General features: G+C 41.4%; 5 protein-coding genes across 6 annotated transcripts; 4 read left to right on the forward strand and 1 right to left on the reverse strand.

The window, feature by feature from the left end:
- Positions 1–106: 106 nt before the first annotated feature.
- fabp10b (fatty acid binding protein 10b, liver basic) lies at positions 107–1,179 on the forward strand (the record flags this gene model as incomplete). The annotated part of the gene is made up of 4 exons (XM_080484672.1): positions 107–173; positions 244–419; positions 540–629; positions 1,129–1,179. 4 exons carry the CDS (start codon positions 107–109, stop codon positions 1,177–1,179), a joined length of 384 nt encoding a protein of 127 aa, XP_080340798.1.
- A 1,249-nt stretch (positions 1,180–2,428) lies between these two features.
- On the forward strand, positions 2,429–7,834 carry srsf10b (serine and arginine rich splicing factor 10b). Of its 2 annotated transcripts, none has more exons than XM_080484547.1 (6): positions 2,429–2,604; positions 4,580–4,883; positions 5,394–5,500; positions 5,642–5,813; positions 5,931–5,984; positions 6,147–7,834. In XM_080484547.1, the coding sequence occupies exons 2-6, from the start codon at positions 4,855–4,857 to the stop codon at positions 6,367–6,369; spliced, it is 585 nt and encodes a 194-aa protein (XP_080340673.1). In that variant the 5' UTR covers positions 2,429–2,604; positions 4,580–4,854; the 3' UTR covers positions 6,370–7,834. The 2 variants fall into 2 exon arrangements, with proteins under 2 accessions (XP_080340673.1, XP_080340672.1); XM_080484546.1 differs by lacking the exon at positions 4,580–4,883 and adding an exon at positions 4,320–4,424 and having other exon boundaries at positions 2,457–2,604; positions 5,397–5,500.
- An 842-nt stretch (positions 7,835–8,676) lies between these two features.
- On the forward strand, positions 8,677–12,583 carry gja9b (gap junction protein alpha 9b). Its single transcript, XM_080484161.1, has 2 exons — positions 8,677–8,870; positions 10,349–12,583. Exon 2 carries the CDS (start codon positions 10,366–10,368, stop codon positions 11,872–11,874), a length of 1,509 nt encoding a protein of 502 aa, XP_080340287.1. The 5' UTR covers positions 8,677–8,870; positions 10,349–10,365; the 3' UTR covers positions 11,875–12,583.
- Positions 12,584–12,845: 262 nt separating this feature from the next.
- mycbp (MYC binding protein) lies at positions 12,846–14,940 on the reverse strand. The gene is made up of 5 exons (XM_080484708.1): positions 14,617–14,940; positions 14,280–14,352; positions 14,126–14,174; positions 13,434–13,563; positions 12,846–13,050 (listed from the first exon to the last, which is right to left on the reverse strand). Exons 1-5 carry the CDS (start codon positions 14,629–14,631, stop codon positions 13,003–13,005), a joined length of 315 nt encoding a protein of 104 aa, XP_080340834.1. The 5' UTR covers positions 14,632–14,940; the 3' UTR covers positions 12,846–13,002.
- A 283-nt stretch (positions 14,941–15,223) lies between these two features.
- LOC308122702 (sialin) lies at positions 15,224–23,752 on the forward strand. Its single transcript, XM_080484703.1, has 11 exons — positions 15,224–15,433; positions 17,267–17,404; positions 18,048–18,265; positions 19,023–19,256; positions 19,334–19,508; positions 19,949–20,067; positions 20,511–20,672; positions 21,072–21,204; positions 21,562–21,709; positions 21,978–22,068; positions 22,763–23,752. The coding sequence occupies exons 2-11, from the start codon at positions 17,329–17,331 to the stop codon at positions 22,940–22,942; spliced, it is 1,536 nt and encodes a 511-aa protein (XP_080340829.1). The 5' UTR covers positions 15,224–15,433; positions 17,267–17,328; the 3' UTR covers positions 22,943–23,752.
- Positions 23,753–25,823: the final 2,071 nt, after the last annotated feature.

Below are 25,823 nucleotides of genomic sequence, written 5' to 3' on the forward strand. Positions count from 1 at the left end.
GAGTTCAAAGTCCCCGTCATAACAACCAGCAGTGTGAGGCTTCAAAGAGGTGAGCTGAGATTCAACAAGACCGACTAACAACAGACAAACACCACGACCAGCAGACATGGACTTCTCTGGCACCTGGAAAATTCATTCTGAGGAAAACCTCGAGGACTTTCTCAAAGCAATGGGTAAGAGTATTTCAACAACAAAGCATTTACCGTACGTGTGCATGTAACTATTTTTGAATATACCTTTAAGGTGCCCCTGAAATGATTATCAAAATGCGTCAAAATGAAGAAAAACCTGTGCTGGTGATTGAGCAGAAAGGAGATGAGTTCACCTTCACAATGAAGACCGTCATCTGCACTCAGAAACACTCGTTCACCCTGGGAAAGGAGACAGAAATTACCATTCCCGGTGGCAGGAAGTTCAAGGTAACTGAACTGCAGACGGAAAGATCCAGGAGAACTTTTTGAAGAGGAGTGAAGCTTGCGGAGTACATTCTTATGGAAGAGAAAGCGGCTTGTCCATGTGTTGTATTTCTTTTTGCGCAGTGCACTGTCAGAGAAGAAGATGGGAAGCTGATTTCGGTGACAGAGAAGTTCACCTCTGTCCGGGAGATACAAGGAGATGAAATGATTGAGGTCTGTGGCTTTAAATGTTTAGAATAAATCAACAATCAAAACACTGTTCATATGTCTTGCTGTCGTTGTGTGTCGATTTAGATACAGGCCAGAAATCTCACCATTGTAGAAACCCAACATAAATTTATTAACAGTCTGACATCAATAAATGGCTAATGTTTTAGAAAGCCAGGTCAGCGTGTGTTTTTAGGTTTCATATCACTTGTGTCTGGAGAATATCTGTTATCATGTAATATCTGTTTTTAAGAAATATAAACACTCAGCAAATTGTCAAAGCATCAGTGAACCACATTTTCAGATTTGAACCAGAACAGCCACAGTGCATAAAACCTTGGCAGCCCCTGAACAAAATAACATATTTGTGTATTTTTGGTAACTTGAAAAAAAATATATATATATTTTAAGGAGGAAAATCATTACACGTGAATTCTGACCTGAACAGAATGTGATTGTTGTTTGTTTGTGTGAGTCATTTTTTCGTTCTTCGTCTTTTTTCCAGACTATCACTTGTGGCTCTGTGACGTTCATCAATAAAAGTAAACGAGTCTGATTATCAATCTCACACCTGTTCACCCAGAAGAAAGGAGCCATACAAGAAATAACACTATCATACAAGATAAAAAAAAAAGAAGAATAAATGCATTTTAAAAATGAATGTGCTTGCTTTATTTACTGGTATTGAGTGTTTCTGTAGAGTTTCTTCCAGTGCAGTTATTTATGCCATTTCCTGTTTGGGGGAATGCAGGAATATAGTTGATCAATACGCAATGTTACAGCAATGCAGCCTGCAGATCTGGTCAGGAGACCTCAGCTTTACTTCCGTACACTGCTGGCATGAAACAGAGAAGAAATGCTGTAAAGAGCATTGAGGATTTATACATGCAGACTGTCTGTATCAGTTATCCTACATCCACCAAACAACAAAATGGACTTACTTAGACTAAAGATAAATTTAAAAAAAAGGTCTGTGGTGTCTCATCAAAAATCCCTGTACTAAATCCAGTGTATTCAATTAGCCCAGAGACGCTTACAACTGATTTAGACACAGTATTACATTTGTACAGCTTTTATCCTATTTATCAGAATTTACTTTTTAAAGAAAATGAAAATAGAAATCCTCCGTGACTGTTTAAAATAATAGGTCACGATTTCTGACAATTCAAGCTAAAGTGTTTAATGTTTTTGGTGTTTATTTATTCATCCATCCATCTTCTATTCAGAAATCCTCTATATAAATCTCCTATTTATCCTTTTTAGGGTTGCAGGATGCTGGAGCCGATCCCAGCTGACCATGGGCGAGGGCAGGCTACTCCCTGGACACACCCTAACAATGCTAACACAGAAACAGACAACAGCACACTCACACCTTAGGTGTAAATTTGTGTTCACTTATTAACCTCACATGTGTGTGGAAACCAGAGTATCCGGAAGAAACACATGCACATGGAGGGAGAACATGCAAACTATACACAGAAAGGCCCAGCTGGTATTTGACCACAGACCTTTAGAGTGTGAGGTGAGAGCGCTAACCACTGTGTCACAGTGAAGCCATGCTGCAATACAATGACATGTAATTTTAATGTTGGAGGCAGTGTGGTCCTAAGGGACTCATGTTTTGTTGGGTTGAGCTTATCTCTGCTTTGTCTGCAATCCTCCAGTGAAAGCACGTGTTGTTTCTGATCAATTTCCACGTCGAAGAGTAAACAAACTGTGAATTCCTTGAAACGCTTGGTCTGGTTTTGTGACTCTGACCTGCAGGGGGTGCTGTGGTTCTTCCCTGTCTTCTTGGCTCTTCATGCGAAGAAGGAAAAGGCGCCTTGCAAGTGCGCGTGCGCGGGGCATTGTTTTGGTTTTTTTTCCCCCCCTGTCTCGATTAAAACACATTTCTTCTCCGGAGAGTGTGAAAGTGTATGTCCAGATACATGAGGCCCCCAAATGCGTCTTTGTTTGTCAGGAACATCTCGGATGAGTCCCGGTAAGCCCTTTAACCGCGCCGCTGATCGCTGAGTAACTCACTCCCGTTACGTTAGCCTAGCCGCGAACGTTCGCCTCCTCGAGGAGCCTCAAGTTGTGTTAAAGCTGCAGCTGCGACGAATATTGCAGTATTTTAAAGTACATTCCACCTCGAACTATCAGAACTTTACCTATATGAGAGTTGTAACTAGGTTTTGTTCATGCTTTTATTTGGCTTGTTGACGTTTTTAGTTAACTGTTGCACGTTTTCAAGCTAACGTCCCATCGTACACCACACTGGAGAGATTTCAGTGTTTTCAAGGATAATCTGCAACAACTGTGTGCAAATGCTTGTAATTATCAACTTCAGGTCCATTATAATAACGTTAATTCAGTTAAGCATTAAAAGGTCTTAACTGAAACCTATTCCAGTCGCGCCAATGAAAGTAAACGCTGCATATAAACATGTTGCTCGTTAAAGTCGAATACTACAAGATTGAAAAACAAACATAACAGGTTTATTTAATGAATTCATCTATGTAACCGTAGCCTTTTCTTATAGAAATGTCCTACAACATACATCTATGTGACACAATCTTAAATCAGCATCAAGTCAGCAGATCGATGCTACATGAACAAACCAGTTTGTTAAAACAGATACACAAGTTCACTTAAATTGTAAATTCAAGTATATTTAGGTGTAGTCGAGATAAAAGAACTGCCATTAAAACTGTCTAAATGCAGATTATTTCCCTAGAATGTAACTATGTTTGATCCTTTTGTTTTACTTGTACATTAATAGTAGGCCCAAAAACCTGTTGATAATGGCTGTTTTTACTTTCAATGGCAAACTTGGATTATTTTAATAGGAAGACGGACTAGAAAATGTATCAGGTCAAAATATCAAATGATTATATTTTACCAGTGCTATTTGAAACATGTCACCAAGTAGATTTATGTTATATGAAGTCTTGCTCTCGGATATAATGTAGTTTTTCAGAAATCGTTTGAAGAAATGGTTTGAAGAAATGATTTTCTTCATTAAGTGTCACGCTGAGGAGTGCAAACCAGCTGAAAGAAACAGTTGACAGTTACTGAATCTAGTCTAATCTTACAGTGCAGTTCTGCTTAAAAGTCTGAAGTGGAATTAAATCTTTAATCTGTGTGTTTTTACTTGTATATTAAGTGAGTGATTGTATAGTAAATGTACATTTTCATTTGATGTTGTCATGCACCGTGAATGAAGCAAAAGTCACGTTTCTGTTTCCAGCCTTAAAGTGGCAGTTCTGTGAATTGCATGTAAAAAGTTGCTTCTACATTAAGGGGACAGTTAACCTAAAGAGTTGCAAACTGTGAGGAGTTATTTGCAAGTTTTTGTCTTTAAGTGGTAAATGAAATTGTTGGAACAGTTGTCTATAGTGACTCCGAAGTGCAGCTTTTAGTTTAAATATGAGCAGATATCGGATCATCAGCTTTTACTTCACGTTCTGTTGTTTTCTCACTGCACATTTTAAGATGGACCAAACAGTACCCTCTCCTAACAGTTTGTAACTCAAGAAGCAAACAGATTCTTTGGTTTCGTTAGCAACAAGCGGCTGGATGTGCAGGTAAGACGTGCTGCGGTCTGTTTCGTGGTGAACTGTCCCTTTATGTGATTCAGCAGCTGCTGTTCTATGATGGAGGTGTAGCGTTGCCCATGATTGTCAGTTGAGTCATACTTGTATTTACGGTGTTCAGGCCTGAGGATTTGCGGCGTGAGTTTGGCCGCTATGGGCCGATAGTAGATGTCTACATCCCACTTGACTTCTATACGCGTCAATCAAGAGGATTTGCATACATTCAATATCCTTTCTCAATAAGTCTTAACGTTTTGTGATTCTGCTAACAAATGGTTTTCTTTCAGCAGAGATGTGCTTTTATGTTTTGTTTTATTTTTATTTTTTTGCACCTAATTTGATTGAATATCTAACACACGTATTTCTCTGTTATTGCTTCAGAAAATGTAAAAGCATCCAGTTGTGGAACCGGCCACAAAGAGTAACAAAGACCCGTGTAGAATAGCTGTAAAGACAAGTGACACACAGACCTTCAGGATCAGAGGGAGGGAAAAGATTGAAAAGAGAAAGTAAAGCATGAAGAGGAAAAGGGAACGGAGACAAAGCTTGGAAATGACGGCAAAGAATGGGGAAAAGAAAAGAGGTTTAAGAGGAAAAAGCAAGCAGCAAAACCCCCAAGTCTCTCTGGGAGTCGATTAAAGAGTGTAAAGATCAAGATGAAGTTCAAAGTCAAGCATGGGCAAAGGTAACAAGTCTGATTTATTTTGTATCCTCCCTAGACAAATCCACAAATTTGACATGACACCCAAATCAGCTTTCCCTGTGGCATTAATGACATTTTGATTTTGAGTAAAACAATTTAATCAAGTCTTCATGTGTTTGGTGTGTTTACTGTCCTGATCCAACAAACAATGTATTTGAAGAGTTCACTTCATATTTTATATCTGAGAAAAATCTACTGAGCGTGCATTTTTCTGTTGTCTTCTCACTTGTTGACAGTATCTTTTATATGCTTTACTCTATGATCCAGGCCTTGCAAACTGTTTGAACATCTGATTCGATTTCCTTCAGAGGAAGATGAGACTCACTCAAATACAATCAGTGAAACTTGAAAAAAAACAATTTTTTATTCTTTCTTCCTCTGTGGGCAAAACAAATTCTTTTGTTGACTTCACTTATTTGTGAGAAAGAAAATGTATTTACATTTTTGTGAGGCCAAATCAGAAACGAGCAAACAAAACCCTTAACCACTCAGCATGTTTGAAGATGTGCGCGATGCAGAGGATGCTCTCCACAGCCTGGACAGGAAGTGGGTTTTTGGTCGGCAGATTGAAATCCAGTTTGCCCAGGGTGACAGAAAAAGTGAGTGCCCAACTTTTATTTAGTTATTTACACCAACCTCTCTGAATCTCCCTGAAATACCATTGTGGTGTACATATAAGAATATCCACCCCGCACAGGTGGCGAGTAGAATTTTTTAATGGATTTTTTTAACTGTGACAGCACCAAATCAGATGAAAGCAAAGGAGAGGCACTCCCCGGGCAGATCTTCTCGGTATGACGACTACGATCGCGACCACCGACGCAGGCGATCACGCAGCCGCAGCTACGAAAGATACCGATCACGCAGCCCTTCGTACGATCGCCGTCGCAGGCGGTCAGAGAGTCCTCGCGAGTGAGTGTTTAACCCGCTTGTTCAGACTAAATCCTTTAGGGTGTTTTGTTTCCTCAAACTGAGTGATGAGTGATAAAATACCTTTTTTTTTTTTTTTTTTTCTTCTCTTCTGTTTAGGTCCCGTGGGCGAGTCTACGGACGAGGGAGGAGCAGGAGCCGCGAGGATGAAAGGTGAATCTTCCTTCTGACCCTCATGAAGCAGGAGTGTGTGTATGGATGTCAAACGGTTAACTCTCCCGCCGTCACAGTGGACTGCCGATGGCTGCTGTACAGAGTCGTAATGGGTGCAGAGGGATCAGAGAGGAGAGTTTGATTTTCTTTGTGTGTCTTCAGGTACAAGCAGAGGCCTCGGCGGGAGTCCAGGGAGCGATCCCGGTCACGCTCCAGGTCCAGATCGCCGCGGGGGGAAATAAACCCAGCGTCGACGTCTCACTACACGGAGGAAGAAGTCCGAGCGACGCAGTCTCCCTCCAGGTCCCGGTCCGTATCGAGGTCACACTCTCGTTCTCGGTCCCGGTCCCGTTCCTGGGCCGGACACAAGTCTGGAGGACGCTAAGCAGCACCTCTCGTCTCTTTCCTTTTAACGCCCGTTAAGTCAGATGGACCAGCTTTGGTCTTTTGTTGACAAAAACCTTTTGTTTGACCTGAATGTAACGTCCACTGATCTCTTTGTAGAAAGCTTTTATTTTGTCGCTCCGTTTTGTAAAATTGATTTGGTAATAATTCCCAGTAGAAACGGTGGTTTCTATATTTGGTTGTAGCCTGAACAGAATGATATATTGTCTTTTTTTACATACAGTTACTGAAAATTCTGTTTTCCAAACCCTATGCATTTATTTTGCAAAAACAAATTCCACGTGTTCAGTATTTCAGAGGGAAACTGGTCCGTCGGTGATTCTTTGTGTTTTAGCACATTTAAAAGGAACCACGTACCTCTGACTTCACTGCTGATGGTTTACTACACGTCTTTCACCGGCTGTCTCCTAATGTCTCTGAAATCTATTTAAAAGTGTTTGACTTTGAATCACTGAGTGATAATCCAGTCGAACCGAGTAATCCTGCAGCAACAACTCAACATGGAAAGCTCCACGTGGTGATTCAAAAGTGGAATTTCATTTTCTAAAAAGTAGAACTGGTGTGGATACTAGTTGGCAGTTTTGTCACGTACTGAGTTGCTAAAATACATAGAAAAGATTGCCGTGGTCCTGAAAGTGCTTTTTTGTTGTGTTTGGGTATTATTTGTGCCGTTTCTTTTTTCTTTTTCTTGAGAGTTCACTTTTTTACTCACCATTTCTCATGTCAGTTCTGAGAGGAGAAACGAGAAGTTTCTCATCAGTGTTTATTCGACCGTGTTGATGGTTTTTCAGATTGAGTCGTGTCACTGCATGTTTTAGTCGAACCTGTCTTTAGTAGGAAGAAACTGTTATTTTGAATAATAAAGGGATAACAGTCAAAATAAATTTTGTGTGGCTCAACTTGTTGTGAGCATTCAGTTTGGCCCAAGCACCAATGAGATTCCTCCAGATGTGGATTCTTGGCCTGCCGATGTCTGTGTGGACAAACGGCAGCAGAGTCTGTCAGTTCAGATTCATTGATTTCCTTTTAATGGAACAGTGGCTCGAAATTAGACTCGGCAAAGAAGCAACCATGCGTGAAATCGGACGTGTCCCATTGATCACTACATCGAAAACAAACCAGAGGCGTGGAGACTCGGCAAAACGACAAACTGTCAATTCCAACCAAATACATCCAGCAAATATACATCGTTCCACATTTCTGTAAAATGTTAATTCAGTTCTTAAGCTCATTGACGGGATGAGACGATGTGAGACTTCGACGACACAAACTGGTGCTGCTGCATTATAACATCTCTGCAACGTGAGTGCTCCGTGCTTCACACCAACAACTAGAAGTGAGACAATGGAACAAAACTTAAAAAAAACATTTTTAAATTAGTGATACTAAAAGTAAAAGAATATTAAGAGTAAAAGTCATTTGAGCTGGAAAAAAGTGGGTATGTCAGAAGAAGAAAGAAAATCTTTGAGTAGAACTGATTTAAATGTAAAGTGTTCCTGAAGCTGCTTCTAAATGATGAAATGAAAACTGACTGAATCTCACGTGTGGTTAGTTATAAGACTGGAACTCAAAATGAATCCAGATGACCTGAGAGGTCTGGAGGGTTTGTAAAGGCAGAAGGTCAGAGATCCATCCCTCAATCCTTCATCCAGCCAGGTAACTGTCCATCACACAGTAAAATTCATTGGTCTCTCAATATTAACTTTTCAATATAGGTGTAAATATGAGTGCGTTTGCACACATATCTAAAATGTGGAGGAACACAGAGACACGGTGCTGCTAAACCATTGATCCATGTTCTGTGTGACAGACTTTACTGATCAGCTTTTGTCCAACTCAAGAGCAGGAGACACCCTGAACAGGTCACCAGTCCATCAAGTGTGGCTTTGAGTTGTGGGAGAAAACCTGAGTTTGCATGCACCAGGAGAACATGCAAACTCCCCATTTGAGCCAGGGACTCGCTAATCTCTACTTGTCGTTGCGTCACATGTCAGATCTCCGTGGAGGTAATGTGTGATTGCAGAATGAAGGACGTCCATCACGTGGATGACGCTGGCTCCCACCGCACAGCCAAACTTCGCCGCGGCCTCCCTGTCCTGCTTTACAACGTCGTGTTACGGGATCAAATGAGTTCAGGGTCCTGTGGGTTCAACCAGCGGCACATTAAAACCCTTAATGACGGGCAGGGACAGGCCGTCCACTCTCACTGCTGCGAGGTAAATGGCAGCAGAGCGCGGCCACACATCGATCCCTGTGGCATTCCACAGCCTATAACCCATGAACAGCCAGACGAGGTGCGGGTCACTGGTGATGTCCTGTCTTTTTACACAGCGGAGGAAGAAATGTCCGCCAGTGTGAAGATTCCTTGGTTTTTTACCTTTCTTCTTTAGTGGATAAGAGATGGGCTTGTAGGACTGCAGGAAGCAGCATTGTCGGTGCTCCAGGGCCTTCCACTGTTACATTTCATATCCAAGATGAGAGGTGAGGTCAATTGTTGTAAAATACATCTGCAGTGCAATGTTTGCACTTTCCTTTTAACAGACTGCACGTTAGAATTATTTCACCAAATACCTATTTGAGTACAGTGCTGCTAAATGTTTACAGCAGGTCTTTATCAGATCAGTGTTGTAAAACTATTTAAAATAACTACTCAAGTAACAACAGTCCAAACTTTTTCATCTGCTGTTAATTTTATATTTGATTACATTTGCACCAGTTGACCTGAAAGTTGGATAAATTCAGACTTTAATGCTGGTTTGAAGGTTTTTCCCTGAATGGAAGGAGATATTTCACCATTATTTGCATAAAAAAAACAAAGCAGCAAACAGTAATGAAATAAGATTGTTGTACATGTTTATAGTACCAGCGGTAAACCAGAGGTGGTTATATAAGTCTAGTTTTTAGGCTTTTCCTGCTTCAGCACACCGGACTGTGATGATGACTGGTATATTATCAGCCTTTCTGCAGAGCTTGATGAAAACACAATAAAACTGCTCAGTTATTGTTTCTTCGATAAGTTTTACGACGAGAACGGTCCACCTCACCGGCATCCTATTTTTATTTTATTATTTTCCGCTCGTGGGGAGCTGGAGGCATTCCCAGCTGACAATAGGTCAATAGCAAAGTACATGGTGGACAGGTCACCAGTCGGGCACGGGGCAACACAGACACACAATCACACGCATGCATTGACATGTATGGGCAGTTTAGAGTCACCAATTGCCCTAACAACTTTGGATTAGCCAGAAAAGAACCCTGCATGCACAGAGAAAACATGCAAACAATAATCCTGTGAGTCCAGAATTGAATCGGATTCTTCTGGCTGTGAGGCGAGTGCGAACAAGGCCACCGTGCAGCTACACCCACCAACCTCTTATCTTACGGAACAGAAAGATTTGTTCCTCTATCATCTACAGTCGGACTTCCAGCAACATTGTTTTGTGTCAAAACTGTTGGTGGCGTGAGAAACATAAGGCAGCGTGTGGCAAAATATTAAACTTATGTGGAGTCTCATTCTGGGCTTTTTAACTCAGATTGCAGTGCAGTCAAATAAGATTTTATAAATGAGACAAAAATGTTGTTTCTATCCACAGCAAACTTAAAGTTATTCATTTTATTTCAGTGCATGTGGCGCGTTTTATTGTTGTTTTGTTGTGAACTCCAAACCCCCAGCTCCTACATTCACAGAACATGTAGGGAGTGAGAGAAGAGAGAGGACAAACTACAGGAGATAATATTAGTGCTATGCAGTGATAGGAGGAGAAATGAATAAATAACTTTGACAATAGTCGATCAACAATAAACAAATTTTCCCTAATTAACCATGTGCTGCTTCATGCTGTTGTAAAAGAGTACTAATAATCATTTAAAAAAAAGTATTTGGCTCATCATAAAGAACTAAGTGTTAGACAGTGTGCTCATATGATATGAAAGGTGATCTCTGTTTTCACCGGTTACAGCACGCCTGATCTAAGAAATGGGAGACTGGAACTTCCTGGGCGGGATCTTGGAGGAGGTTCACATCCACTCCACCATGGTGGGTAAGATCTGGTTGACCATCCTGTTCATCTTCCGGATGTTGGTGTTGGGTGTTGCTGCGGAGGACGTGTGGAATGACGAGCAGTCGGACTTCGTCTGCAACACCGAGCAGCCCGGGTGCCGCAACGTCTGCTACGACCAGGCCTTCCCAATCTCCCTGATCCGCTACTGGGTGCTGCAGGTCATCTTTGTATCCTCTCCCTCGCTGGTCTACATGGGCCACGCCATCTACCAGCTGCGCGCGCTGGAGAAGGAGCGCCACTGCAAAAAAGTGGCTCTGCGCCGAGAGATGGAGGCGGTGGACACAGAGCTGGTGGAAGTGAAGAGGAGGATCGAGAAGGAGATGAGGCAGTTGGAGCAGGGAAAGCTCAACAAGGCGCCGCTCAGAGGCTCCCTGCTGTGCACGTACGTGGCCCACATCGTCACTCGCTCAGTGGTGGAGGTCAGCTTTATGATGGGACAGTACATCCTGTATGGACACCGCCTGAACACACTTTACAAGTGTGAAAGGGAGCCTTGTCCCAACGTGGTGGACTGCTTTGTGTCCAGGCCCACGGAGAAGTCAGTTTTCATGATGTTCATGCAGGTGATCGCCTGCCTCTCCCTCTTTCTCAGCCTGCTGGAGATCATACATCTGGCTTACAAGAGGATTAAAAAGGGCATTCTGGGCTACTGCCCACACCTCAAGGACGACATGGACGATTATTATGTCAGCAAGTCTAAAAAGAACTCGGTTGTGCATCAGGTTTGCATTGGAACTTCAGGAGGACGAAAGAATACAATTCCCACAGCGCCGAGTGGATACACATTACTGTTAGAAAAGCAGGGCAACGGACCCAACTACCCCCTCCTGAACGCCTCCTCAGCCTTCGTGCCAATTCAAGGAGATCCTGGTGCAAAGCCGGACAGCCACAAGGACAGTAAGGAGGGAGTGCCGAGCCCCACAGAGCAAAACAGCAACTCCAACAACACCAGCAGCGAGACTCGTTCGCCACCCGTGGATAAGCAGGACGACCCCGAGGAGGCGTCTTCACCCCACCCTGACGACCTGGAGTGCGTGAGCTCCGAGTATCCCACCCTGCCTGTGGCAGACGCCTCCTCGTGCTCCACGCTGTCAGCCATCGCGAGGAAGTCACGAAGGATCAGTCCACCGTGGAACTGTTCCACAGTGATGGAGTCGAATGGCTCAGACAGTGGAGATTCCTACCGCGGGAACAGCAGCATGAAGCTCCGCAGCAGCTGCGTGGGCCCCAGGGCCCGGGCGCTCTCCAAATCAGCCACCAAGAGGTCCAGCAGATCGCAGAGCCCGGACTCTGTGGGCGAGCTGAGTTCTGTATCCCGACACAGCCGGGAGAGCAACAGCCCCACGAGCCCCTCACCAAACCGCAGAGTGTCAGCTGCCAGCAGTGGCAGCAGCAGACGAGCTCCAACTGACTTACAGATATAAAACAGACTGTTCAGACTCTCCATGACACACGTTTGGATGTAAGGTGTGGAGACAGACGGTGGACGTCCCCTCCATGCCTTAAGGCAGTGTTAGCAGTTGCGGTGACGTTCCTGGCCTACACCAGCAGCATAACAAAGAGAATTACGTTTTTCTGTCAGTTACAAAGAGAAAACAAGTATTTTTGTGGCACACTTCTGAAGACTTGTACAATAAATGCTAAATATTGGAAAAGTCCCCCCTTGTTATAACAGTAGTGTTATTATTATCTGCTAAGAGCTCAAGATCTGTGAAAAATAAAGACTCAATGCAGCAGCAGGAATTTCAAATCTGTAACAGAAGCTCTGCTTCAAGGAGGTCGGATGTCTGTCACAATTTGTATTTTGCGAGCCATATTCTATGATTTGGGCCGCAGAGTTCACACTGCTAAATGAACATCACAATTGTGTGGAACGTCTCAAAAATCACAGTGACGCCTGTGTAAATATATCCAAAATGACAGAAACTCACAAAAAGCCTTGGATATCGATTGCTGTGGAGATGATTGCTTTTGGAACCAGAGTTGCGAGAATGCGATGACAAAACAACCTGCAGCCAAATCTGAAGGCTCTGAAGCCACTCTTTGTTTTTTCTCATATTTCCAGATTAATCACAGGGATCCTTTAACCTTTACTGATTTTCCCCACTGCCAACAACTCTGCCTCAAAGGATCAAACAGGAATGGAAAACACAGATCCATAACGCCATTTCAGACAGCAACATGCTGTTATGCAATCGTCTACTTCTGAATCACTAACACTGTCTGGATAAATCCGATAGCCATTCCCACACTGAACGTAAATGTTTCCTCATTTGCAACTGCAACCTCCTCAGCATGTAAACGGCATATATATATATATATTTATTTTATTTTACACTCAGGCATGCAGTTGATATCAAACCAATTACTAAGAATTCATAAGGAGCATGTTATTGATGAGGGAAAAAAAATTTTTTATTTGAGAAAGCAAACATTTCTTGTTTCGTAACCAAAGTTGAGTGATTTCTCACTGTACATCCATTATTATGTAATAAACATTTACATACTATGCTGTCTTTTTTCACTTCAAACAGAAAACACAAAAATAGAGTCTACTCTCCAGCCGCCTCCTCCTCAGGCGATGGTTCGTACTGCATCAGCTGAGAAATGAGAATAAAGAGATGATTAGCATTTGTCAACATAATTAGTTCATTTCACTTGGATCTATTTTCCCACACTTTATGCAAAAGATTTGCTCAATATATCTCAGTGTCAATGTATCTTTATACGTTATGTGTACATGATTTTCCAAACCATTGGTTGTCAAAGTGCTCCCCTGTGAAACTACAGATGAGATGTCTTCAGCACAACACAAGAGCAATAGTGGAACTGTTAACCTGGGGAGCGTCTACACGCTGGCCTTAACGTGGTGCTGCAGGTCTCCATTTAACTCAAATGTAAAAGTAATTGCATTTCCTATTTCTTGTCTTACTTTTCCAGCACCCATTCAGTAAAAAATAGAAGTGTTGGACCGTCATCTCACCCTGTTCCTCAGCTCCTTGTTCTCTTCCATCAGCACATTGCACTTTTCCCGCAGGTCAGCCACCTCGATGCGAAGCGCCTCAGTGTTTGCCGACTCCAGATCAGCAGCTCCCAGGTGAAGCTTTATAAAGCTGTGGCAGTGGTCAAGGGTCGGTCTAAAAAAAGTTTCATTTTAATACATTTGTACAGACTAAAGTTAATGAAAGACTACAATAACCTGTGTTCACCTGGGGCCATTCATATCTAACAGGAATGTGTTATTGGTGAGAAACAACTTTTTTGCTCGCAGAACAAATATCCAGCCACAAGGTCTCCTTCAAACCTTATTTTCTGAGGTTTTAATTTTCTCTCCACAATTTATTTACAGCTCCCAGTTTTTTCTGTATCCCAAATGCTAAAAACTAACACAATGACACACATTGACTTTCAAAGTCATGTTTTATTCCTTTCCATTTTGATAAATCAGGACCAGCTGGGCACACTCTGCATTTTCACACCTGCAACACACAGGAATGTAATAGATGAACTGTGTCATGCAGAGCACCTGTAGGAGCATGAGCATCAGTACTGCTCTTCCACCCACGCCTACAAGTTTCTCCTGTGACCTTTTAGCTCATCCATTTTTTTATTTTTTATTTTATTTGACACAAAATAGCTCACATGTTAAAAGGTTCTTATATCAAGAAAGGATACTCCAGGGCGTTGTTAGGTTTGTCGTTCTCTTCATAAAGTGCCATTAAAACTGAAAGAAAACAAGTTATGAAACAAAACAGCCCTGGTTTGTCTGTAAACATTAACATTAACCACTAACAGGCAGAACGTGGTGATAAAACGTGGCTCCACTCACCGCTGGTTAAAGTCGCAAGGACTCCAGACTTTTCAAGATACCGTCTGAATTGTTCCCGCTTCGACTCTGTTGCCTGAAACATAAACAGTTGACAAGTGTGAATTATCAGCACACACACTCCAAACCGAACACTATATGTGCTAATAGTTGGAAATGTTAGTTTTAAACGGATAACACATCAATGCGACGGCTTGTGTTGCGTTCACTGCCTGGCACCACGCAGACGAGTCACAATGGAACAGCGCTAGTTAGTTAGCACAAGACTAACTACAAAGTGTCGGGGTGCAAAATATAACAATGACAAAAGGCTACGGGACGGGTGTGCTAACGTACTTACCCTGTAGTGTGCCATGGCAGCTGTAAGGCGTTCAGTTGTTGGCTAATTAACTCAAATCTACAGCTGCTGGCAGCGTTTGATCCGCACGGGACGTAAACCTGTTGCCATAACAACGCAGGAAAGCGGCTGAAGAAACGCGGAAGAGGATTTCTTTTTTTTTTTTTTTGCAAAGTGAAGTTAATAAGAACAAAAGCATAAATTCGGAGTCGTCTCAAAAGCTGAAAGCTTTAAATGTGCATTTTATAATCGACCTAATTGAGTTTACAAAGCAACCGGCGAGCTCCAGGCTAACTCGAGGAAGTGGCTATGTTGCCAAATGTGGATGACGACAACGTTGTCGTTTACTCCCAATATTTGCTTCCAATTTTAAATATGACGTAAATGTATTATATGGATGATTATCATTTCAAACATATATATTCCTATATTTAGGAATATAAGCTGCACGTGTCAGTGGTCATGTTCAAAAGTGTTATGACAGTTTAATTCGAAGCTTCCGTAATGTTTACTAAACCTGGCAACAAAAGATAAACTAAAACTTTGTCACGTGATTTCCGGTTGGCTCTGCATCACGGAACTATAAAACACACCGTGTGCTTTACCAATCATACGCGAAAGGAAGCGTGGCCCATCCGGTTGTTTTTAGATCGTTGCCTGTAAAATGCGACGCTCATGTGACTGTTTTTCTCCGGTTGTGAAAAAAAAAACAGAAGCAGGTTGTTTGTTGTCGTACCGGCGTTGTGTCCAACGATTCACCGGCTGAATGTAGTTTTACTTTCACCGGCACAAGCGTCTCCCGTTTCCAATCAATAATAAGGTAAGCTGTGTCCATAGATGAGCTATACGTGTCTTTTAAAGAGTAACGCATTAGGTATAACTGTGTAGTTAAGTGACCGGCTGAGGTTCATTGTAAATAACTGTGACAATTCACATATTCCATCAACTTTATCATCATTTTACTAACGTTGAAGATATATTTGTTCTTTTTTTTTTAAGTGTGCTTAAAAGTCGTGGTCATTACATTGTTGTGTGTTGTTTCCTTTTGTTGGTGCCTGTTATATGTATCGTTGAAAACAGGATCAGTTTCCATCCATCCATCTTCTGGCGCCAGCTCAGGCCACAGACACTGTCCAGCCTGGGCAGGTTGCTACTTCATCACAGAACAAACAAAGAGACAACGTTAGATTATCTCACCTCTGAATGTCAATATCCACTTTTTATCAGTAAGATTAATTGAGTTCCTTTTACAATCTCAAACAACACACATGGTCAGAGCATAAATAGGCAGTTCAATAATGCAGTAATTGTCCTAGAGAAGTGAAATGAGCCCAGGGGCTCTCATGATGTTCTCACTCACTTTCCTGCACAGGACATGCAGACCTGTGTCACATGGTGTTGCCAAATAGTAAATGTGCTTTGTCATTGACACAGAGGAGTTAAAAGATTAAATACAGACAAGTACTTAATGGCTGCCAGGGAATAACTGATATAATAGATTTGTAAGTCATATGGTGTGCCACTCTGCTTTTGTTCAAGTAAGCTTCACAATAAAATGTTTAAATCCAGAAGTTTTCTTCTGATAAGTGACTGCATTTTAATTTTGGTATAGTTTTGGAAGTTTTTTAACTGAGCATTTCTGTACTGTAGTCGGCTACCGTAATCATTTTAGGATAGTATTCTAATTTGAATACAAAATAATACTCAAACCTTTAAAAATGATAATAACTTCTTCAAAAATGTATTATACGGAAAAGTTAGGGCAGTGAAACATACTTAAGTGCATTCAAGCTTCAGGTGTATATTTGACTTAGCTAGTTTTTCTAGTTTCTTTACTTCCCTCACAAACAAACTCACTGCAAAGGTAAAGCCGGGCAGATGAGAAAGAGGAACAATTCTTTCAAACTTTAGTAGAGATTTTATGCAGTTTACTGTGATTAAATAATAGTTATAAGTTGTGTTTTTATGAGGGAGGTGACAGGAAATGCAATCAAGTGGTTTTAGTTATTTTCATCAAAAGTCTTTCACTTGATAGTAAAAATGAAAAGCGAGTGTCTGTGACCTGTGGCTCCGGCTCTGGACCCCCCTCCTCAGCTTCTCAGCCTTTCTCAGGCATTCTGTAGGAAGTTTGCTTGGTCTCCCTGTGTGTGTGGAGTTTCTCCAGACCGGAGTTATGAACCGGGTCATATTTTCTTCTCTCCCAAAATGTATAAAAATGTATTTGAGGGTTGATTGGCAACAAAAAGAAAGCCACATATATTCCTTTGAGAATAGGTTGTCTTAGTACTTAAATATTTTCATATTGTTGGGAACATTTTACCCTTCAACGACTAATCCAATCTGTTTTCGTATGTAATGTTTTCTCAAGAGATCATCGCCATCTTCCTGAGTTTCAGTTTGTTGAGCAGTCTTCAAATGTGTTGACGCCTCTGTCGAAATCAGGAAGTCTTAGTGTTCACATGTCAGCATGTTCTGAAGAAAGCAGTGGTAATATAAAAACCTGTTGACTTTGGAAGTTTATTAACTATTAAATGTAAATCTGCTGATGAGTCCCCTGACCTCTCCTCTTATCTGTCATGTGCTTGTCTCACATCCTCTTTCATGTCTGCTGTTATTTATTCGTGTTGCTAACGGCTCACACAAATATCTGCAGGACTCGATGGCCCACTGACGTTGTTCGATAGACACAACATCTTCTGGTCTTTTACATCTGCCATGCCGCTGCCCAATGGCTACTCTATCAACACAGCCGCTTCAGACGACAGCGAGCCGCTCATCGACAACGATGCAGGTCAGTTCATCATCAGTTTGAAATGTGTTTCAAAAGGGAGCGGCCTCACATCTGAATGGAAAAGAAATAATAAATCTGTATAGAAACTGTTGTATTTGTCCCCTTATTAATTCAGCTGTGTCCACTTTAATGAACGCCTGTGCTTGAATGTGAGTACAACCACTGTAAGAGTTTGCTGCTACAGGTGCAGAATAATGCTGATTTAGAGATATTCAGTCTCACACACACACACACACACACACACACACACACACACACACACACACACACACACACACACACACACACACAGTGGGTTAATACTGCATATTATGTAAGAGGTACCTGCTATCATATGCTACTGAAACAAAGAGGGTAAAAGTGGAAGATAGAGGCCAAAATTATCCTTAAAATGACCTTTCATTCAAAGAACCTCACCAAAGAATATGAGTAATATCAGTTTGTGTATCAATAAGAGAATTGTGCAACGCAAAGGTTCAAATATTGTAGAGGGATCAAAGTCTATCTAATAATTTATCCTTTATACTTTATGATTTTCCTGGGAAAATCCTAAGTGATCTTTTTCATTTTGTTGCATTTAAAAATGTATTTTCAGTTGACTAATGAAAACGTGAGGTCGGTTTCTCATCATTTGTGCGAACAGTTCCCCCTCAGTGCTGCTCGACTCGCTTCAACCTGGCCATCCTCATGTTCTTTGGCTTCTCGGTGGTCTATGGTCTCCGTGTCAACCTCAGTGTGGCCATGGTTGCCATGGTGAACTCCACTGACCCTGAATCATCCAAAAACAGCTCCATCATCCACGCCTGTCCGCCGCCGTCGGGAGCAGAAAACGCCAGCGATGTTTTACAGCAGCCAGATGGGGTAAGAAGCTTCTCGAACTTTTGAAAGTGTGAGGGCCTTAACTACAGCTCAGTTGGTTCTCATGGGTGATGTGTAATGGATTATAGCTGGATCTGCCAAAGCCAGAAGGCTTTACTTCATTGACCTCCAGTGGTCAAAGTAATGCAACAGCAGGTTTTAATAATGTGTCTCTTGTTCTATTTTATCAGGATTTGTCTGTAGATGTTATAAAGAGGTTTTCTTTTTTTCTTTTTTACCTCTTCAACGTGTCTGTCGAATGAAGCCGATTCTTGCTGATATTGTAAGAAAGGCTGGGCGCAGCCATGATAGATCACTCGTCCATTGAACGTCAACGTTATAGAGACACACAACCACATACATGACACACTCAGGTAGAACATGCAATCTCTAAAAGAAGAGTCTGTAAAGCTAAACAGGAGATATTTTCACTGCACTTCACCGTTAAGTGGTCCCCATATGTCCTATTTTATTATGCTTTTTATTATTTCCTGACTATGTAAAATTACTTCTACTACAGGGCTTTAATGTACAGATTTCATTCCTTGTTTTTAACACATCTGAAAGATGATAAATAGAATCTTAAATCTGGAAGCCATATAATGTAGTAGGTGATGTGTTGGGTAGTTTTGATGCATCAAAAATAAACTTCACTATCATTATTGTCATTAAATGATAAATATTGTTGTAATGTCGTGATGAGCTGATCAGGAGGCAGAGCTCATATCTACAACATTGTCTGACTCCTCCTTCCCCGCAGATCCCTCAGTACCCCTGGGACTCGGAGACTCAGGGCTGGCTTCTGGGCGCCTTCTTCTTCGGCTACCTGTGCACTCAGATCCCGGGCGGATACCTGGCCGGTCACTATGGGGGGAGCATCTTTCTTGGCCTGGGCGTGCTGGGAACGGCTGGCCTTACCCTGCTCACCCCTCTGGCTGCTTCGTGGGGATCCTACTGGCTGTTTGCCCTGCGAGCCCTGGAGGGCTTTGGAGAGGTAGGGGGACGCTGGGGCGAGGAAACTCCTGCAACATGAGACACACAGAAACCTCTGACCTCGGTGTGTCTCTGTAGGGCGTGACCTTCCCCGCTATGATGGCCATGTGGGCCCGCTGGGCTCCTCCTCTGGAGCGGTCCCGCCTGATGACCCTCTCAGGATCCGGGGCCAGCTTCGGCGCCTTCCTGGCCCTGCCGCTCACCGGGTACATCTGCGAGATGCTGGGCTGGCCCGCCGTCTTCTACATCTGTGGTGAGTGTGAACATGAAAGAAATCAAACATCCATTAATACACTCGGCTGCAAAACTCTGAGCCTCCTCTGGGGCTCGGTGTTTTGCTCAAAGGCACTTTGACATTGTGTACGTACATCCTTTTGAGGAAATTTTTAACTAAAAATAGTGACTTTGGGAGAGATTTACATATAGTACACATTTGGCATGGATTGTTGTAATTTCATACTCACTTTAGAGTTCAACATTTTCAATGTACACATATTTAAAGGGTGTAAAACTGGATGATATGTTTCAGTAATGAAGTTTGTTGTTTCTGCTCTACTTACTGTGCGTTTTCCCTTCGAGTGCATAATTCTGTTCTACTTTCATTGTATATTTTTGATGTGATATTATATTTTGTGGGACTAAAGAAACCGTGTTTCCTTCTTTCATGTGTGAATGTGAATGTGAATCTTTCAGGTGGCGCTGGCTGCTTTTGGGCCGTGTTTTGGTTTATTTTGGTCTCAGATGATCCTCGTACGCATCGTCGAATCAGCAAAGAGGAGAGAGACTACATCATAAACTCACTCGGCCCGCAGGTACGCATGAAACAAAGTTTAAAGACTTCAGAAGGTTCAGTAAAATACTTGGTTTGATTGAAAACATGCGCAGTGAGGGAGCCGGGCCTCAACCCCTCATACTGTACTTATATTTGGACAGCTTGTCTTTGATTAGCAGGCAAAGTTTCAAAAAGTTCCTCTATCATTAGAAGTTGGAGCTCATTTCCTTCATTGCACCTCCGTTTTTCATTTCTTCACATTATTCTCATTTTTGCTGTTTCCCGCCCTCCCCCTTTGTCTGTTGTTGGTTGTTTCTATGCCTCCTCGGGTTCCTTCTTCTGATTTTGATGCTTCATCGTCCCTGTGCGGCGTCCAGCCGCTGAATCAGGACCGTTTCTCCACGGCCTCTCGCTGTGTTGCTCACGGTCAGTTTGTCTTAAAGAGATAAAGATCCTCCTGACGAACCTGCGTTGCTCCTTCAGGGTACCGGTCACGGCTGGTCCATGCCCTTACTGTCCATGCTGCTGTCTGTCCCTCTGTGGGCCATCATCGTGACACAGATGTGTTCCAACTGGGCGTACTACACGCTGCTCACCTCCCTGCCCACATACATGGACAACATCCTGCACTTTGACCTGAAGTCGGTGAGGAATCGACGCGTCCGTTTTCCCTCTGCTTCGTGTTTTCGTCTGATCTGAGGCCACATCTTACTCTTTTTTTTACAAGACGGTCACTTTATTATTATCACTTTAGAGATATTAATCTGTTTGCAGCTTTTGTGGATTCATTGTGTAAAACGTAAATATTTAGTGTGTCTCTAGTGTTCAGTTGAATTCAGGTCTAACTGATGAATGAAAGGAAGAGAAAGAGGAAAATGCTTATCTGGTACACGCCTGCTCCTGGAGTTTGCATGTTCTCCCTGTGTCTGCATCGGTTTTCTCTGTGTTTCTTCCACAACCTGAACACATGACTGTGTGAGGTCAATTGTGTGTTTGTGTGTGTCATACATAATTCTCTCCTCTCTGTCTTTGTTGTTCTGTCAGAACGGGTTCCTGTCTGCGCTGCCGTACCTCGGCGCCTTGCTGTTCTCCGTCACATCGGGCGTTGTGGCCGACATCCTCATCGAGAAGAAAGTCTTCAGTGTCACTGTAGTGCGCAAACTCTTCACGCTCATAGGTGAAGGAGCTTTTTGCTTTTGTGTCCTCAGTTGTTCCTGTTTCTCTACTTGCGTGTGAATGACAGCATTACGTTTGTACATTTTATAGTCACTCTGGGAAACTAAATCTTTTTTGATAGTAAAAGTTGTTGACTGATTTTTGGCTCATTCCTGCAAATATAATATATATTTTTTTTATAAACAGATATTATGAATAAACATTATGAACATACTGTACTTTATATACATGTCTGTTTCCAGACATTTATATATGTAACACCTATAATTTGAGAGTACTTCCTGGTTACATTTAAAAAAAATTCTATTCGAAATAAATCTGAATCAAAACTTCCTTTTTGTTTTCGCCCTTCCTCCAGGTCTGCTGCTGCCTTCTGCCTTCCTGGTGGCTGTGAGTTACTCAGGCTGCAATCACATCCTCACCGTCACTTTCCTCACGCTCTCCACCACCTCAGGAGGGATCAGTGCCTCTGGAGTCTTCATCAATCAGATGGACATCGCTCCTCGGTGGGTGCCGCTGCGCAGACAGCCTCTCAAACTCAATTAGAAGGCAAACAGAGGAAGAAATGCAAGAATGACCAGAAACATTTCAGATGATAATAATAATATCGAGACAATTTGCTCAATTGATGCTCCACAGATCTCACACCGAAACTAAAGAGGTCATTAAAGATGTGATAAAAATCACAACACAGTTTGTGATTGTAGAAATAATGTAAAGTTTTAATCACAAAACAAGATTGGAGGTTTGATTTTTCTTCTCTCTCCCGGGCAGATATGCCGGATTCCTGCTGGGAATCACCAACACATTCGGGACGATTCCAGGTGTCGTGGCTCCGATTGCCACCGGCTACTTCACTAAAGACGTGAGTACCTCATAATGAGTAATGGGCTTGTTCAGAGAAGGAAGTCAAACTGCAAGGAAATGAGTTGATGATTAGTTTCAAAGGCATCAGCAGGTGAGGAAAGTTGAATAAAGTAATACAAAGTGTAGAAATTCAATCAATTCAAGATAAAAATGAGAAGAAGAAAAAAGTTTGGAAAGAGTCGTAAAAATCTGCACCCAAGTACACACCGGGTTACACTGCTTAAAGTACCAGCGCAAAAATACTTTTTTCAAAAACTACTCATAACATGACTTATGTTTGAAATGCATTTACTGCATTATCAAATTGATTGAATTTACCTGTATAACATATCTACAGTATGTTCAAAGCACATTTTTGTGACAAACTATAAAATGAATTAATTCTACGTATTCTGTAAACTTTTGTCAACCTGAAACAGGAATTTTCTTTTGAGGAAAATAATGTGCCGGGAAAATCAAAAGTTTTGGATGCCAATTGAAATTTTAGCAAGTCGTGATTTTAAAAGTATCAGACGACACCGTGAGATAGAATTACATCCTTATCAATGAGTAAAATTCAAACGTACATACATGAGAACTAAGATTACATTGAAGTTCTTCACATTTTCACCTCCACTCATCATAAACCGTTGAAGTGATCTATGGCGGTAGACGACGCGACTGACATGGCCTCCTCCCTGTGTTGTCACCAGCACACACTGGCAGGTTGGAAGAAGGTGTTCTGGGTCGCCGCTGGGATCAACGTGGGCGGAGCGCTCTTCTACACCTTACTGGGCAGCGGGGAGATCCAACCATGGGCCGTCACAGAGGAGGAGAGAGCTGACACAGACAGGAAGAGGAGCAGCTCCGTCTCATCACAGATCATAACTTAAGACAATCAACGGTAGAAAACATATGGATGATTGGTTTAAACAACCCCCGGCACAGAGAAATGTTCATTAACTTGATTTCAGGGAATTCAGTCTCTGTAAATCAACGAGTCTCGCCGACAAACATGCAATCTAAAAACATGGGACACTCGGTCTCCATGAGCAGCACTTTTTTTTGTCGTCATAATGAAAGGCGTGAGTGGTACACGCAACTTTAAAGACCAAACATTGTCACATGAAGCTAAGGACTGTTAAGACGAGTTCGTCGTCTCGTTCACATCGAACCAGCAGGTTTGACACCGGTCACTTTTTATGATTTGAGCAAAGAAGTATCTATTTTTTTTTATTTCTAGGTTTGTCTCTACAGGCACCTCTATACGTGACAACAGTCTGATCCTCAAAACCAATTCAACAATTTAATCACTAAAATCTAATTTTGTGTATGGAAACAACTGTTAACATGCTGCTGCTGCTTTTTGATTCATATTTTTATTTTATTGAAATTGAGCAATTTGGCCTTAAAGCACTGGGATGGTATATACACACAACAAAAAAACTTTACCGTCTTTCCTGTGTTTGGCCTTATATTCGGTGCTGCACTCACCTTTTATCACAATGAATAAAACACATACAAGTTTCTTTGACACTGCCTTTAAAGATCAGGAAATACATTTGCTGGTGTAGAAAAGCAGAAGTTAATGGGTGAGATTTGTAGTGTTCTCCTCACGTTAGGCCCGTTAGCTGAGACCAAAATAAATCTAAGTTGTTTATTATTTTTGTATGTTTTTTTTGTTTTTTTTCAAGAAATTATTGAAAAAGGGTTTTTTTTTTTTTTTTTTTTTTTACATTTTAAAGCTTTTGTTGATGGAACCACTTTACACAGCAGGAGTGGTGTTCGGCTATATATATATATATATATATATATATATATATATATATATATATATATATATATATGTTTCCTGACCACTTCTGCAGACTGTCCAGTTGGACCAATAGCTGCACTTTTTACAGAGAAAACTCTACCAAATGCCTTGCATTCAATAACATTTTCTAGTTCAGGCTGTCAAACCTCACATACAAGACAATCTGTAATAGCAGCTTACCAGTAGTATATATATATATATATATGTATATATATATATATATATATATATATGTGTGTGTGTGTGTTTATATGTTTCCTGACCACTTCTGCAGACTGTCCAGTTGGACCAATAGCTGCACTTTTTTTTAAGACAAAGCAATTATAAAACTGAAGCTTTTTTTTATAAGAAACTACTGGTAAGTGTAATTCCAACATCATGCAGTTTTAACAAGGCCTCCTGATTCAAATCACAACGAAATGTCAAAAAATGTCGCCATTAGCGTTGAGATTTCTGCTCTATGTTGCAAATGTGCAGAAAGACCTGAAATCTTGAAAATAGTGTTTCTTCTCAGGTTTCTGCAAATGCTCACTGCTTCTCAAGACGTGCAGTTTCTTGAGCCTTCAGAGTGTTTTTGCAAACTTGCCCTCACAATGTGGCTTTTGGATGAACTCACAATAATTCAGCTCCTACTGCTGCTCATTCCTCCAGTTGAGGCTGATGTTTTCTGACTCGTTCTTAACTTTGCAATGGACCCCGTGCAGGCCAGTTTTAAACCGGGGGCCCTTAGTTTGACACCCGTTGTAGCAGAAGCGTTTTTTAACATGTGTTGAACTAAAAGCACCCTCCACTGCCAGCAGCTGAACATAAACTAAGGGGTGTTGCTGAACCATAACGCCGCTGTTATCAACTTCTACTATATCTCATTTGCATTACAAGTCTATTCGTCTCTGTCAACTCAGTTCATTCTATCACAGCGAGCTGTGATTGTAAATACTTGACGTCTATGAAAAGAGGCAATAATTTATATACCTTTTTAAGTTTTGTGTGCAATTTCGTTTTCATAATGTGTTGTTTTGCGTGGAAAAACTTAAATGAGGTGCACGTGAAAGCACTCATTTTTTCAGTATCAAAACTGAATGAAGCATCTACTTAGTATTTCCAGAGCGCAAATTCCTCTGTTACTGATTTTTTTGATTCCACAAATATTTGTATCATGTGTTTGTGCAGAGTTCTGCACTGGAAAAAATTAAAAACATTTGTACCTCCTTTTAAAATTGTCTGTTTTTATTTTTCGGATCAATCGTGTGAGAGTGAACAAAGGAAAAAACCCTGATGACGTTATTGTTAAATGATTTTTAAAAAGTGTCTTAGTGTCTGATATTTCTGTTTTGTTCTTGGGGCGAATGTTTTGTGTTATTTCCATAACATGTTGCTGCGATGGCCGGTTTGAATCCGACAGTGGGCATGTCATGGAGCTAAATCCAGGCCAAAAGGTTTGTTCATTTAAAGAAAAAAAACATAATGTGATTGAAACATTTTTTATTTGAAACTGAATGAAGAAAAAATTTATAGAAATAAAAAAAATCCTAATTCAAAAACATACACACCTAAAAAAAACCACCTAAAATTAAAGAACATTTTTTAACTATTTTATCAAAAGAAATCCAGAGCTGAATCAAAATTATATTTAAGTTCAAAAAACTTTTCATACACTTATTTCTATTTTGAGTGGGTTTTTGTTTTGATCCGTTTCAAACCAAAACTTTTCAATCACATTTTTTTTTCTTTCAAATGAACAAACCTTTTTTAGGGGGGGATTTAGCTCCATAACCACAGAGCAAACTTGCACTCATTCACACCTACAGACATTTGTACGGTCACATATTAACCTTAAGGGCATTTTTCTTGAACAATGAAAGGAGAGAAATTCAAATGTACTTTCTGCATGGAAATGCCCCCAAACTCAGAAACAGTGAATTCCTCTGTGGGGCCAAACTACGAACCATTGGACCACC

The sequence above is a fragment of the Lipophrys pholis genome (assembly GCF_963383615.2).
Source record: "Lipophrys pholis genome assembly, chromosome: 17".
NCBI classification, from domain to species: domain Eukaryota; kingdom Metazoa; phylum Chordata; class Actinopteri; order Blenniiformes; family Blenniidae; genus Lipophrys; species Lipophrys pholis.